Source organism: Apiospora aurea (genome assembly GCF_038362705.1).
Source record: "Apiospora aurea strain CBS 24483 chromosome Unknown utg000004l_segment0_segment0, whole genome shotgun sequence".
Taxonomy (NCBI): Eukaryota; Fungi; Ascomycota; class Sordariomycetes; order Amphisphaeriales; family Apiosporaceae; genus Apiospora; species Apiospora aurea.
This window is the reverse complement of record NW_027117391.1, coordinates 1,103,076-1,115,683: the sequence shown is the minus strand read 5'-3', so window position 1 is coordinate 1,115,683 and position 12,608 is coordinate 1,103,076. Positions and strand designations below refer to the sequence as shown.

The 12,608-nt window shown below is 57.1% G+C and overlaps 4 protein-coding genes across 4 annotated transcripts; all 4 read left to right on the top strand.

Annotated features, from left to right (window-relative positions):
- Nucleotides 1-2,305: 2,305 nt before the first annotated feature.
- Nucleotides 2,306-3,952, top strand: PG986_005165 (uncharacterized protein; the record flags this gene model as incomplete). The annotated part of the gene is made up of 7 exons (XM_066841387.1): nt 2,306-2,501; nt 2,567-2,586; nt 2,658-2,694; nt 2,763-2,842; nt 2,899-3,281; nt 3,336-3,437; nt 3,520-3,952. 7 exons carry the CDS (start codon nt 2,306-2,308, stop codon nt 3,950-3,952), a joined length of 1,251 nt encoding a protein of 416 aa, XP_066701249.1.
- Nucleotides 3,953-4,876: 924 nt separating this feature from the next.
- PG986_005164 (aldehyde dehydrogenase-like protein) lies at nt 4,877-6,575 on the top strand (the record flags this gene model as incomplete). Its single annotated transcript, XM_066841386.1, has 3 exons — nt 4,877-4,935; nt 4,993-5,034; nt 5,087-6,575. 3 exons carry the CDS (start codon nt 4,877-4,879, stop codon nt 6,573-6,575), a joined length of 1,590 nt encoding a protein of 529 aa, XP_066701248.1.
- Nucleotides 6,576-7,706: 1,131 nt separating this feature from the next.
- PG986_005163 (PLP-dependent transferase) lies at nt 7,707-9,196 on the top strand (the record flags this gene model as incomplete). The annotated part of the gene is made up of 2 exons (XM_066841385.1): nt 7,707-7,818; nt 7,935-9,196. The coding sequence occupies 2 exons, from the start codon at nt 7,707-7,709 to the stop codon at nt 9,194-9,196; spliced, it is 1,374 nt and encodes a 457-aa protein (XP_066701247.1).
- Nucleotides 9,197-10,250: 1,054 nt separating this feature from the next.
- PG986_005162 (beta-glucosidase) lies at nt 10,251-12,530 on the top strand (the record flags this gene model as incomplete). The annotated part of the gene is made up of 2 exons (XM_066841384.1): nt 10,251-12,018; nt 12,124-12,530. 2 exons carry the CDS (start codon nt 10,251-10,253, stop codon nt 12,528-12,530), a joined length of 2,175 nt encoding a protein of 724 aa, XP_066701246.1.
- Between the last annotated feature and the right edge of the window lie 78 nt (nt 12,531-12,608).

Genomic DNA, 12,608 nt, shown 5'->3' with positions numbered 1-12,608 from the left:
CTAGAGGCGTTCCGTTCTCTTGCAAGGAAAATGATTGCAATAGTAGCTGGAATGGCTTCTGCACGAAAAAGAGCGCCGATGTAGTATGGTAGTTCCAAGTGGAGGACCAGCACAGGCGTGACGAAGGTGGTGAAGTATGAAAAAAGTGTGCGTGCAAAACCGTCGCCGATTGTATCTATATCGACTGGGGAAGCCACAAGATCTGAGAAGGGAATGGTGCCCAAAGCCAACACCAAAGTGAAGCCAAATGATTAAAAACTACAAAACAACAGATCTTGTGTGCGTTGTGGCAGCGGAATTCTTCGCTACTTCTTTGTTGTTGGTATGGTTGTTGTTGGGCCACGAGAGCTGAGGGTGAGGTCCTAGCTGGCTTAATAAATGGTTTCCAGGCTTGGGTCCAGAGATAACATTGAATGCATGTACATTATCAGTAACATGTAGGCCTGGCAGCTTTTATTAGGTACTATACTACTATCTTACGACATTTTCACATATAACTCACCTCGGCGATTATATTGATCTACGAGCTTGGTGAGTATCTGGCATCTCTAGGCCGGCAACAACCTGTCCTTTTGAGTCCAAGTACTTATTTTTCAGTTATTTCCTCTATTTGACCCGTTCGACGTTGCTGGTCTGCTTGCATGAATCGGAAAACCTTTGTTGTTTTTCTTCGAGTAAACAACAATTAAGATGCGTATTCCTATAGATTGCTCTCAAGCACAGTATCGGCGGACTGGTGTTAAGTGAGCCAGTCACGTTGAAGGGAACTGCCCAGGCCCCTACAGTCGTCGAATCTTCGTTGATTCGTGGGTCATTCGAGCAGATTTGTCGTGGCTTCCTTCTTGTTCCAGGAAGAGGTTTTTCCATGGCCGCCAAGCTCAGTACTCTGTATCTGTCTGTGCCTGTCACTTGGGCCGTTCAGAGCCTGATACTCTGTGCCTATGGGCATTCCTAGATACTTACTACGAACACATAAAAATGACATACAAGGAGACCAAGATTTGGCATACACATCGGTGTGGTGAAAGTCAAGATGGAGTGGCGGATTCGCGACAGAAGTGATTTTGTAAAATATCACACAGAAAACGATGCTTGGGCTCAACCTCAACCAGTAATGATCATTCGATTGCGCAAGCTCACGCACAGGAAACCTACAGGGGCCACTGGGCGTTGTCTTGATATTTGATGCGGTATCGATAAGTAGACTCAATTCTGGTTCTCAGATGCCAAGAAGGATACAGGCAAGGAAATGGGATGGCAAAAGGTGATCAGGAAACCGATGGTTAGGCGAAACCATCATCCAATAACAGGCAAGTCCCAAAGTGCTGCTTCGCATGCCCTCGGGAAGGAACAGTGGCCACGTGCGCAGCCCACGCTACATAATCGCGACGATGGGTTCGCAGTAACCGACAAGATCAGGATTTGGGGACGCGACCTCAGCTTGGCAGAGGCGGCATTCGAAATGTAAGGGTTGACTTGCCTTGCCTTACACTTTCCGCACTTGTTCCCTCTTGCACCAGCATCGGACTTTTGTCTCTTTTCGTCAAGTTCAGCTACACAGCAGTTTCATTCTGGTTTTGCGCTCGAACGTGCATGAACAGTTGGGTTGGGTCTGGTCGCATTTTCGATGGCCAATCTTGCGACTCTCCCATCCCTTACTTGACCGTTCTCGGCCCGCACATCCCTGCAGTTGGCGAAGCCCGAGGGAAGCCAATTACGCAAAAACCAGATCCACTCGATTTGCTAGCATGGTAAGTGACAGGTGCCGATGTCCGGGGGGGCTTGATGGCCTGCTATCGTGAAAGCGAGTTTCCAATCATGTCATGGCTTCAGAAGGTCGCTGACCGCTAGCAGCCATGCGACGACGATCTTTTTCCCCTCATCCGTCGTTGCAGCGGAAGCTGCCACGACAATATGTGAAAAAACATGGCGCCTTGCCAGACGCGGTGCGACCGTGTTGCCTGTCGGCAAATGAAAAGCGACGCGAGGATAGGTTGGGGTTGCACCCGATGTGCCACGTTACTGCGCCAAGAGGCAAGCAATCAAGCCACTTCCCCGACGCCCAAGTTTACTACCGATCTCTCCCTAGCTCAGCTCAAATGGGGGGGCAGTTGGAGTTGGAGACGGGCAGCTTAAGTACCAAGGGGATCTCCTTATCCAGTACGTTTCCTGTTATCGTCACGCTCCTCACTTGCCAGTCCTACAAGGGAATACAGCACTTCTCTTTGTTAGCTGTATACACTGGCGTTCCAACTACGACCGGATCACAGACTTAACGACACCACATCCGACTTCCACCGCCGCCATGGATGATGGCTACCTGGATACCACTCCTGTGCGGCCACCGCCTCCAGGAGTCAAGTCCAACTTCGTCGATCCCGACTCTCATTCATACCAATTGGTCATTGTCATTGCTGTCATGATGGCCATGTTGGCCTTGTTCACTGGTGGCAGGATATATACCCGCATCAGAATAACGAAGTCTTTTGGTGCCGACGACTGTAAGGCTTCACACTCGCATCTTGCACTACAATGGATGTCCTCTTTACTGACACTATATTTCTAGATCTTTGTATCCTTGCATTTGTAAGGCTACCCGAATCCTCTCCACCGAGAATGACAGCAATCATGTTTGGACTGACATGGCGGATACTTAGATGTTTACTCTCGCATTGGACATTGAAGTTTTGATGAGTAAGTCCTGCCTTACATCGTATCTCGTTTTTAATATCTCCTATGCTAACAAAAGCAATTGATTGCAGTGTTGGACAAACCGGGTGGCGGTCCAGATGGCACTCATCTCTGGGATACTACCCTTCGCCAATGGATCTATCACTCCAAGGTACGATTGCCTTCATCGCGCTCAAGGCTGCTCAGCGTTGCTTACATACGAACCAGCTAGCTATGGTGAACTCGGTTCTGGTGCGCTCAGCCAACACCACGATCAAGTGTGCATTCTTTGTGTTCTACTTGCGATTGTTCGGTTCCAAAGATCACATCAGGAGTATGGTTTGGGCAGGCATTGCCGTGGTCCTCACCTTCTACATCGCCTGGCTGATCGCTTACCTGGTCTGCGCCGTCCCAGGCGACGGTGGATACCTCGACCCGGGATACCAGAAGCAGATGGCGAATATTCCCAGCAAGCTAATCACAGCGGCCGCCTATATCAGCGTGCTATCTGACCTTTACATTTTGTTCATCCCCATGCACCAGATACCCAAGCTTGGCCTTTCGTACAAACGAAAGTGGGGTATCAGTCTCATCTTCCTTACTGGATTGGTGTAAGTACAACGACCCGGGGAATTTGATATTCTCGTGCTGACGGCTTCATGCAGGGCTACTACCGCTGGTGTTATCAATGTGATCTTTCGCCACAACAAAACAATACTGGATTTCTCAGACATCACATGGTCCGGGCAATATGTGCTAATGACAAGGTGAGGAAGCTTTTTGGGGACTCCAGCTTACCTTCTTTCCTAATTGGACCGGACACGACGATACTAAGCCGTACCAATACAGCCTCATCGAATGCAACTTGGGTATGGTATGCCTGTCCATGCCGGTCGTGCTCGCATTATTCGTCGGTCGCATCACCGCTTTTGGCCAGTCCCTGGGCTCCTGGGTCAACGTCCGCAAAGCGCAGCGGCACGGCGCAGGCGACAGCGCCTCTGATCTGGCGCCCGCCGATGGCAATGAGTCCGGCCCCGATTCAACACCCGAGATCATCTCGAACCGGATTCCGGACGCGAAGATCGGGGGCATGCGTAAGTTCATTCGCAATTTGAACCGTTCACGCGTTGATGACAATACCACTGTCATGTCTACCTTCAACGACCTAACATCGGCTGATCTCAGCTACCACCACCAACTGAAAACTATGCGCCCGAGCCATCTCGCGCGAAGCCGAAGTAACAGGAGTGAGAAGCACGATAAGCTGGAGAAGCTCGGGTAGGGAGGCTGTGCGCGCAGGCCGCAATGCCCTCGGTGCTGAAGGATAGAGGGGCACGATGAAGGACTGACTGGGACCCTGACGCGAACTGTAAGGCATATAAACTGTTGGACGAGCTGGCGACAGATACAACTGGGAGGGGTTTTGACACCCATGGATCCTCAGACGATCGTTTGGATCAACACATTCTTTTATATAAGAGCTTACCAAGATCGTATTGACGACCTCAACGAAACATATCCGAACACAAACTGTGTGTACTATGGCTGTTGACACAACATGCTTCTTTCAGCTCGAACGTAACTAGCTTGCAACACACATCAAGCTCTGGACTTTGTTTCGGTGCATGCCTAGTGGTATCCCCTTGATGGCAACAACGCTGCCCCCACCATATCGTGTCGTCCAGTATGGACTAGGTAGGGAATAACCAGTGTCGTGGTATAATGCATTTAATTAGTGGCATAATACTTATTCCTACTAAGTAATGCCGAACGATTACTTGCGGAAAGCACTTATAGAAGGTCTACTATTATACCAAGGGCAGCGTTGACGCCATTAGGAGGTTATCAAACATCAGGGACCGGGGATATTGAAGCTAGTCTCAAAGCCAAGAACCTTTAGTGACGTATTTGTGCCCTTCTTTTCACCGCAGAACAAAGCTACTACGAGACGATATTTCACTTCTTGCTGGTTTGGTGTATTGGGGCTTGGTGTTGTCTCCTCCCCTCTGACGTTCCGAGATGCGCCGACGGTTTCCGGCTCAGCGGGTTGAGGGCCGAGGATGCGCCAACGTCGGCATCCCCCGACGGCCCCGCTCTTAACCTTATTATTCCCCGACTACAAAGATAACGTCTCACCAACGGCATTGCGCAAGCCCCTTGGTTCTTCTTCACCGAAACTGAGTATAGCAAACCCCTATGTGCAAAAATGGCAGAAACGTACCTCATGTGGGTCAATGGCCAAGAGCGCCCTGGCCGAGCTGAACTGTGAGTTTACATGTGACACAAAGCCTGAAGAGGGTACAGCAACTAACAGACGATCAGGATACCGATTGAGGATCCGGCAACGGGCGAGATATTTGCACAGTATGTTAGTATCAAAGCATCACACCAAGCCTGACTGACGGCGAGAGCGCAGATGCCACGCCGCCAGCCCCGAAGACGTGGCCGAAACCATCGACCTCGCCCAAACCGTCTTCCAGTCCGGCCTCTGGTCCAAGACCTCCCCGCACGCCCGCGCCGACGTCCTCGAGGCCGCGGCAACGCTGCTGGCCAAGGCGCTGCCCGCGCTGATCCCGCTCGAGGTCCGGCAAACGGGCCGCGCCGCGCGCGAGATGCGGGCGCAGGTGCCCTCGCTCGTGCGCTGGTTCAAGTACTACGCCGCCCTGCTCCGGACCGAGGAGCGCGCCGTGCTGCCGACCGTGGGCAGGCTGCACAACTGGGTCGACCGGATCCCGCTCGGGGTCGTCGTGCAGATCACGCCGTTCAACCACCCGCTGCTGATCTTGGTCAAGAAGCTGGCGCCGGCCCTCGCGGCGGGGAATTGTGTCATCGCTAAGCCGAGTGAGCTGACACCGCTGACGACGTTGGCGTTGGGGAAGTTACTCAAAGAGGCGGGACTGCCTGATGGTGTGTTTAATGTGCTTCCTGGATATGGGGCGACGACGGGGAAAGCACTGGTTCAACACCCTTTGGTTCGAAAAGTTGATGTCACGGGCGGCACGGTGGCGGGTCGGGCCATCGGCAGTCTTGCAGGTGGTAACCTGTCACGCTTTACTGCTGAGCTGGGCGGGAAGGCGCCGCTGGTCGTCTTTGCAGCGGCAGACCTCGACGTTGCTGTGAACGGGATTGCGTTCGGGTCGTTCATGGCGAGCGGCCAGACATGCATCGCCAGCACCCGGATTATCGTTGAGAACACAGTGACTGATGAGGTATTGGAGAAGCTCAAGGCCAAGACCGAGTCCATTGCTCGCCGGATGGGATCTCCCGGTAGCCCGGAGTCAATGATGGGGCCCCTTATATCTGCCAAGCAACTGCAGAACGTTACTACACTCGTGGACGAGGCAGTTGGGAGTGGCAATGCTACCGCTCTGACCGGCGGCAAGCGTATGACAGGCCAAAGCCAGCTCGACGGAATCGACTTTGCCAAGGGCTACTTCTTCGAACCGACCGTGCTCGTCTCATCCTCCAACCAAAGCCTCCTCCAAACCCGCATCTGGCGCGAAGAAGCCTTCGGCCCCGTCATCGCCGTCCTCGGCTTCGACACCGAAGCCCAAGCCGTCGCGCTCGCCAACGACAGCGAGTTCGGCCTGGGCGCGTCGGTCTGGACCCAAGATTTAGCCCAAGGGTTCCGGGTGTCCGAACAGATCGACGCCGGCATCGTCTGGGTCAACACGCACCACCGCAACGACCCGAGCAGCCCCTGGGGCGGCGCCAAGTCGGCGAGCGGCGTCGGCAGCGAGAACGGGGTGGATGCGCTGCGCGAGTACACCACCATGAAGAGCACGGTGGTGAATTATGCGTCCGCGGAGGAGGCGCGGGCGGCGGAGGATTGGTTTGGGGAGGGGGTGGGGGAAATGTTCGGTATGGGTGATGTGGGTGTAGGGGTGCTGCTGCCTAGAAGTTGACATTGCTATATTACTGGTTATCCATTGTATAGGGGACGAGGCTCGACTACTAGGCGGGGCTGTTGAAGAGGTCAACAGTCTCTGGATTCTGGTTTCCTGGCGAGTTCGTTACTAAATAGGGAAGCACCGCGATGCTTCGTTGAGTAGGGCCGAACATGGGGTCGGCCGGATAATGTGAAAGAAAGACCCAAGTCCAGGTTCCAACCAACAACGTTTTGACAAGAATGGAGTCCAACCTCCGCAGTCTCAATCGAAGGTGGGCCTGTGTTGTCAACTGCGGCCGGGCCAAACTTCTGCCTGATCCTGCGTCAATACTTGGGTTATACAAGTACTTGAGTATTCCAGGGCTATTCGAATCGAGACTCACTTTTTTGCATTACCTGTTACCTGGCTACCATCACACGATATTGCTAGGCATTGCATATTCTGATCATAGTCTACCACTGGCGAATCTACAAAAGCAATGTAATCAGAAGTAAAAGAGTAGGGCCGATGAGGCGCTGAACAACACCCTGGACCCATGTGATAAGTGCTGGTGGAGTTCAATCTATAGAGATGTGGCCGATTCGGGTTAGTTTCAAAGGGGGTACCTTCGAAGTACTCTGGGGCAGTACTTCCTCAGACCCGTTGTATAAGCAGCGGTATACATCCTCAAGGAAGAGTTGCACAATAATTGTGCGTGGATACCGGGTCCAGCCGTTCAGTTCATTAAAGGAGTTTGGATTTCCGTAGTATTCTTTCGGGGCCCTGCTAGAGACAATAACCCCGGACTGTTGCAAGCTTAATGTCGGATAGCTGGCCGCTCGATATGACGCATAGTGGCGCGCCTTTGTGCTGACATGTCTCCACTGGATAAAGTAGGTAGTTGCGGCTGCGATCGCCAAGGTGGGGTTTATCGGCTCTCCAATTCTGAATCACTTCGTTCCCTTTGACTATCACTTACATGAGTCACTAGCAATTGCGAGCCGATGGCGGCCCGCCCATGTGTGCATGAAGACAGCATTGAACATACCTCTATAAAAGCACCGCGTCATTCCGAAAAGACCAAAGCATACATGCAGCATTATCCCTGTGGCCGATGACTAACCAGTACTATATTCAATGTACTGGAGTATATCACATCTCATCACGATGGCGTCTTCCAATACCACATCTGAGCTCGCCGACGGGGCCTCAGCAGCCTTGGGACACAGTCTACGCCAGGAGTTCCCCTTCGACCCGGACTACCGGAACTTCAATCAAGGTCAGTAAGAGTCACAGTCCCTGATGTAGTCATTTTATTACCATTATCACATGAAACAGCCCTCCAGCCTCCTCATCTATAAACAGCCACCGAATCTGACAAGAGCAATAACACAGGGTCCTTCGGCGCCTGGCCGACCGCCATCCACACCCGCCTCCGCGAGTACCAAGACCGCGCGAACCAGCGCCCAGACCCCTTCATCCGCTACGAGCTGCCTAAGCTGCTCGACGCCTCGCGCGAGGCCGCGGCGGCGCTCCTGCGCGCGCCCGCCGAGACGGTCGTCCTGGTGCCCAACGCGACCGTCGCCATCAACACGATCCTGCGGAACCTGACCTGGAACCCGGACGGGCGCGACGTGCTGCTCCACTTCAGCACCGTCTACGGCGGCTGCGGCAAGACCATCGACTACATCGTCGACGCACACCAGGCCTCGAACACGCCCGTCTCGTCGCGCGAGATCCCGCTGCAGTACCCCTTCGAGGACCGCGACGCCCTCGCCGCCTTCGAGTCCGCCGTCGCGCGCTGCGCCGCCGAGGGCAAGCGCCCGCGCCTCTGCGTCGTCGACACCGTCTCCAGCCTGCCGGGGATCCGGTTCCCCTTCGAGGCCCTGACGGAGGCCTGCCGCCGCCACGGCGTCCTGAGCCTCGTCGACGGCGCGCAGGGGATCGGGCAGATCGACCTGGACCTGGCCGCGCTGGACCCGGACTTCTTCCTGTCCAACTGCCACAAGTGGCTCTTCGTGCCGCGCGGCTGCGCCGTGCTCTACGTGCCCGTGCGGCACCAGGCGCTGATCCGGTCGTCGGTCCCGACGTCGCACGGGTACGTGACGACCCAGGCCCACACGGACGGGACGCCGCGGTTTAACCCGCTGCCCGAGAGCACCAACTCGCACTTTGTCAGTAGCTTCCAGTTCACGGGCACCGTCGACTGCTCGCCCTACCTCTGCGTCACGGACGCGCTGCAGTGGCGCCAGGAGGTGCTGGGCGGCGAGGCGAGGATCCTGCAGTACACGCAGACGCTCGCGCGCGAGGGCGGCAAGCGCGCGGCGGCGATGCTGGGGACGGAGGTGCTCGAGAACAGCACGGGGACGCTGGGCCGGTGCGGCATGACGAACGTGGCGCTGCCCATCCAATTCACTGCCGACGGCAACGCTGGTCTATCGGCCGCCGAGGTGCCTGTTGTCACGAGCTGGATCTTGGGGAAGTTGATGGAAGACTACAACACGTTCATCCCGTTATTCCATGGGAACGGCAAGGTCTGGGCGCGGATGAGCGCGCAGGTCTATCTTGAGTTAAGTGACTTTGAGTGGGCTGGGCGCGTCCTGTTGGAGATTTGCCAGCGCGTTGCGGAGGGCGAGCACAGGGGCGCTGCCAACTAACGAATGACGGGATGAACCTCACCGCCTGCCATTCGGCCTCTCCTTACTTGAATGACTCGGCTACATGCATATATAATCACCTCAGCAGCAATAATAACAGCAGCTCCTATTGGTTATCAATTGAACATATGCAGCGGTCTTTCGGTGAATAGATGGCTGAAGTTCGGGTATTAGATGACGTGCAATTGAAACGCCAACGTTCCTCCAAAACGGCACCGCGAGAGCCAGTCAAGACGCTGGAGCTTACACCATTGGGGGAAAAAGTAGCAAAGCGGCCCTAACCTAAGCCTTTCCCCCCCGAATTGGAGAATTGGGGGGACAGGGGTACAGGAACCAAGGCGCCGTTAGGGGCCGGCATCCCTGTGGCTCGGAGTCGACTCCTCCGGCCTCCTTCCTACTTTGCTGGTCCACCCCCGCCGTTATAAGAAGAGAAGAGGCAGGCAGAGAAAGAAGCATTGGCTGCGCGGGCCGGCTAATGCCATGCTTTTTCCCATTCTCTCATCAATCTCCGTCATCCATGGCATGGCGCATTGAATATTAAACCTTGTGATTTGCGACGCCGTTAGGTAATGAGGTAACGTACTCACGCCAACCAGGGGAAGAGCCCCAAACGGGACGCACTGCCGGACAGCGTGTATTCAATGGTGGCCCGAAGAGGGGGCACAGGATCGGTGCCAAGGGCCCAATCTAACCTGCTCATGGCAAAATGCCGGGCTAGGTATGCCTTTATGTAGGCAGGTATGCACGCCTAGGATGGGAAAACGCACACTCCGACTCATGGTCTTCCGTTAACTGCCGTACAAGGCATCGTGATCTGGCGATCTTCCACCGCTGTGGTGGATCCCCGAGTGTTGTCGCCAAGCTTGCCATGGTATAAGTTGCTGCATGATTCGATTGGAATGACGAGGCCCGTCTGCCCTGGCACTTCGTCCTGCCCGTCGCCCCCAGCCGATCCCATAAATCCCAGCCCCGCGCAGGCGAAGGCATCCCTTACCTTCCCTTCCTCCCACCACAACAACTAGATCCGGCCAGAGCCCACAGCCACGAACGCAAGATGCGCTTCCAAGATATAGCCACCCTCCTGGCCAGCGCCGCCACCGCGGCCTCGGCCCAATCCGCCGCCGACTGGGGCGCCGCCTACCAGAAGGCCAACGCCGCGCTCGCCAAGCTTTCCTCGCAGGACAAGATCAACATCGTCACCGGCGTCGGCTGGAACAAGGGGCCCTGCGTCGGCAACACCCCCGCCATCGGCTCCATCGGCTACCCCCAGCTCTGCCTCCAGGACTCGCCCCTCGGCGTCCGCTACGGCAACGGCGTCACCGCCTTCACCCCCGGCATCCAGGCCGGCTCCACCTGGGACCGCGACCTGATCCGCCAGCGCGGCCAGTTCATGGGCGAGGAGGCGAAAGGGTGCGGCGTGCACGTATTGCTCGGCCCCGTCGCGGGCCCTCTCGGCAAGGTCCCTCAAGGTGGCCGTAACTGGGAGGGCTTTGCAGCAGACCCGTACCTTTCGGGAATTGCGACGGCCGAAACCGTCGAGGGCATGCAGGCGGCCGGCGTCCAGGCCAACGTGAAGCACTACATCGCCAACGAGCAGGAACTAAGCCGCGACACCATCAGCTCCAACGTCGACGACCGGACCATGCACGAGCTGTACCTGTGGCCCTTCGCCGACGCCGTCCAAGCCAACGTGGCGTCGGTGATGTGCGCGTACAACAAGCTGAACGGCACCTGGTCGTGCGAGGACGACAAGAGCCTCAACGGCCTCCTCAAGCAGGAGCTCGGCTTCCAGGGCTACGTCCTGACCGACTGGAACGCGCAGCACACGACCGAGCTCAGCGCCAACAGCGGGCTCGACATGACCATGCCGGGGTCCGACTACAACGGCGGCTCCGTGCTCTGGGGCCCCAAGCTCGCGGCCGCGGTCAGCAGCGGGCGCGTGCCCCAGTCGCGCGTCGACGACATGGTGCGCCGCATCCTGGGCGCCTGGTACCTCACGCAGCAGGACAGCGGCTACCCGACCATCAACATCAACGCCAACGTGCAGGCCAACCACAAGACCAACGTCCGCGCCGTCGCGCGCGACGGCATCGTCCTCCTCAAGAACGACGGCGGCGCCCTCCCGCTCCAGAAACCGCGCAGTCTGGCCCTCATCGGCTCCGCCGCCGTCAACAACCCGCAGGGCATCAACGCCTGCGTCGACCGCGGCTGCAACACGGGCGCCCTCGGCATGGGCTGGGGCTCCGGCACCGCCAACTACCCGTACTTCGTCGCGCCCGCCGACGCGATCCGCACGCGCGCGCAGCGCGACGGCACCACCATCAACCTGCAAGCCAGCGACAGCACGTCCGCCGCCGCGGCCGCGCGCGGCGCCGACGCCGCCGTCGTCTTCATCACCGCCGACAGCGGCGAGGGCTACATCACGGTCGAGGGCGTGGCGGGCGACCGCAACGACCTGGACCCGTGGCACAACGGCAACCAGCTCGTGCAGGCCGTCGCGCAGGCCAGCGACAACGTCATCGTCGTCGTGCACTCGGTGGGCCCCATCCTGCTCGAGACCATCCTCGCCTTACCGTCCGTCAAGGCCGTCGTCTGGGCCGGCCTGCCCTCGCAGGAGAGCGGCAACGCCCTCGTCGACGTCCTCTACGGCGACACCGCCCCCTCGGGCAAGCTGCCCTACACCATCGCCAAGGCCGCGGGCGACTACGGCACCAGCGTCAGCCGCGGCCAGAGCGACAGCTTCTCCGAGGGCCTGTACATCGACTACCGACACTTCGACCGGGCCAACATCGCCCCGCGGTACGAGTTTGGCTTCGGCCTGTGTAAGTCTTAAACCCCTACCCCTTTTCGTATATCTCATCAGCGAACCAACAACCGCGCCTCTTCTCTCTTCCTGTTTTATTTACTGACTGGACTCATGTGCTCAGCTTACACCAACTTCACCTACTCCGCCATCGCCGTAGACGGCGCCCCGGCAGCCGGCCCCGCCACCGGCGACGTCGTCCCTGGCGGTCGCGCCGACCTCTTCGAGACCGTCGCCACTGTGACCGTGAACGTGGCCAACTCGGGCTCCGTCACGGGCGCCGAAGTCGCGCAACTCTACGTCGGCTACCCGTCCTCCGTCACCGCCCCGCCCAAGCAGCTGCGCGGGTTCGAGAAGCTGCCGCTGGCGGCGGGCGCGTCCGGCACGGCCACGTTCGCGCTCCGGAGGAGAGACCTGAGCTACTGGGATGTGGCCCAGCAGAACTGGGTGGTGCCCACTGGTGCCTTCACCATTAGCGTCGGCGCTAGCAGTCGGGATATCCGACAAACTGCCACGTTGACTGTGTCGTAGGAGATGGAAGAACGCGGGGTCAAAAGCACGTAGCAATCATGTCACATAGATAGAAGAATAACATATACAAACCAATCA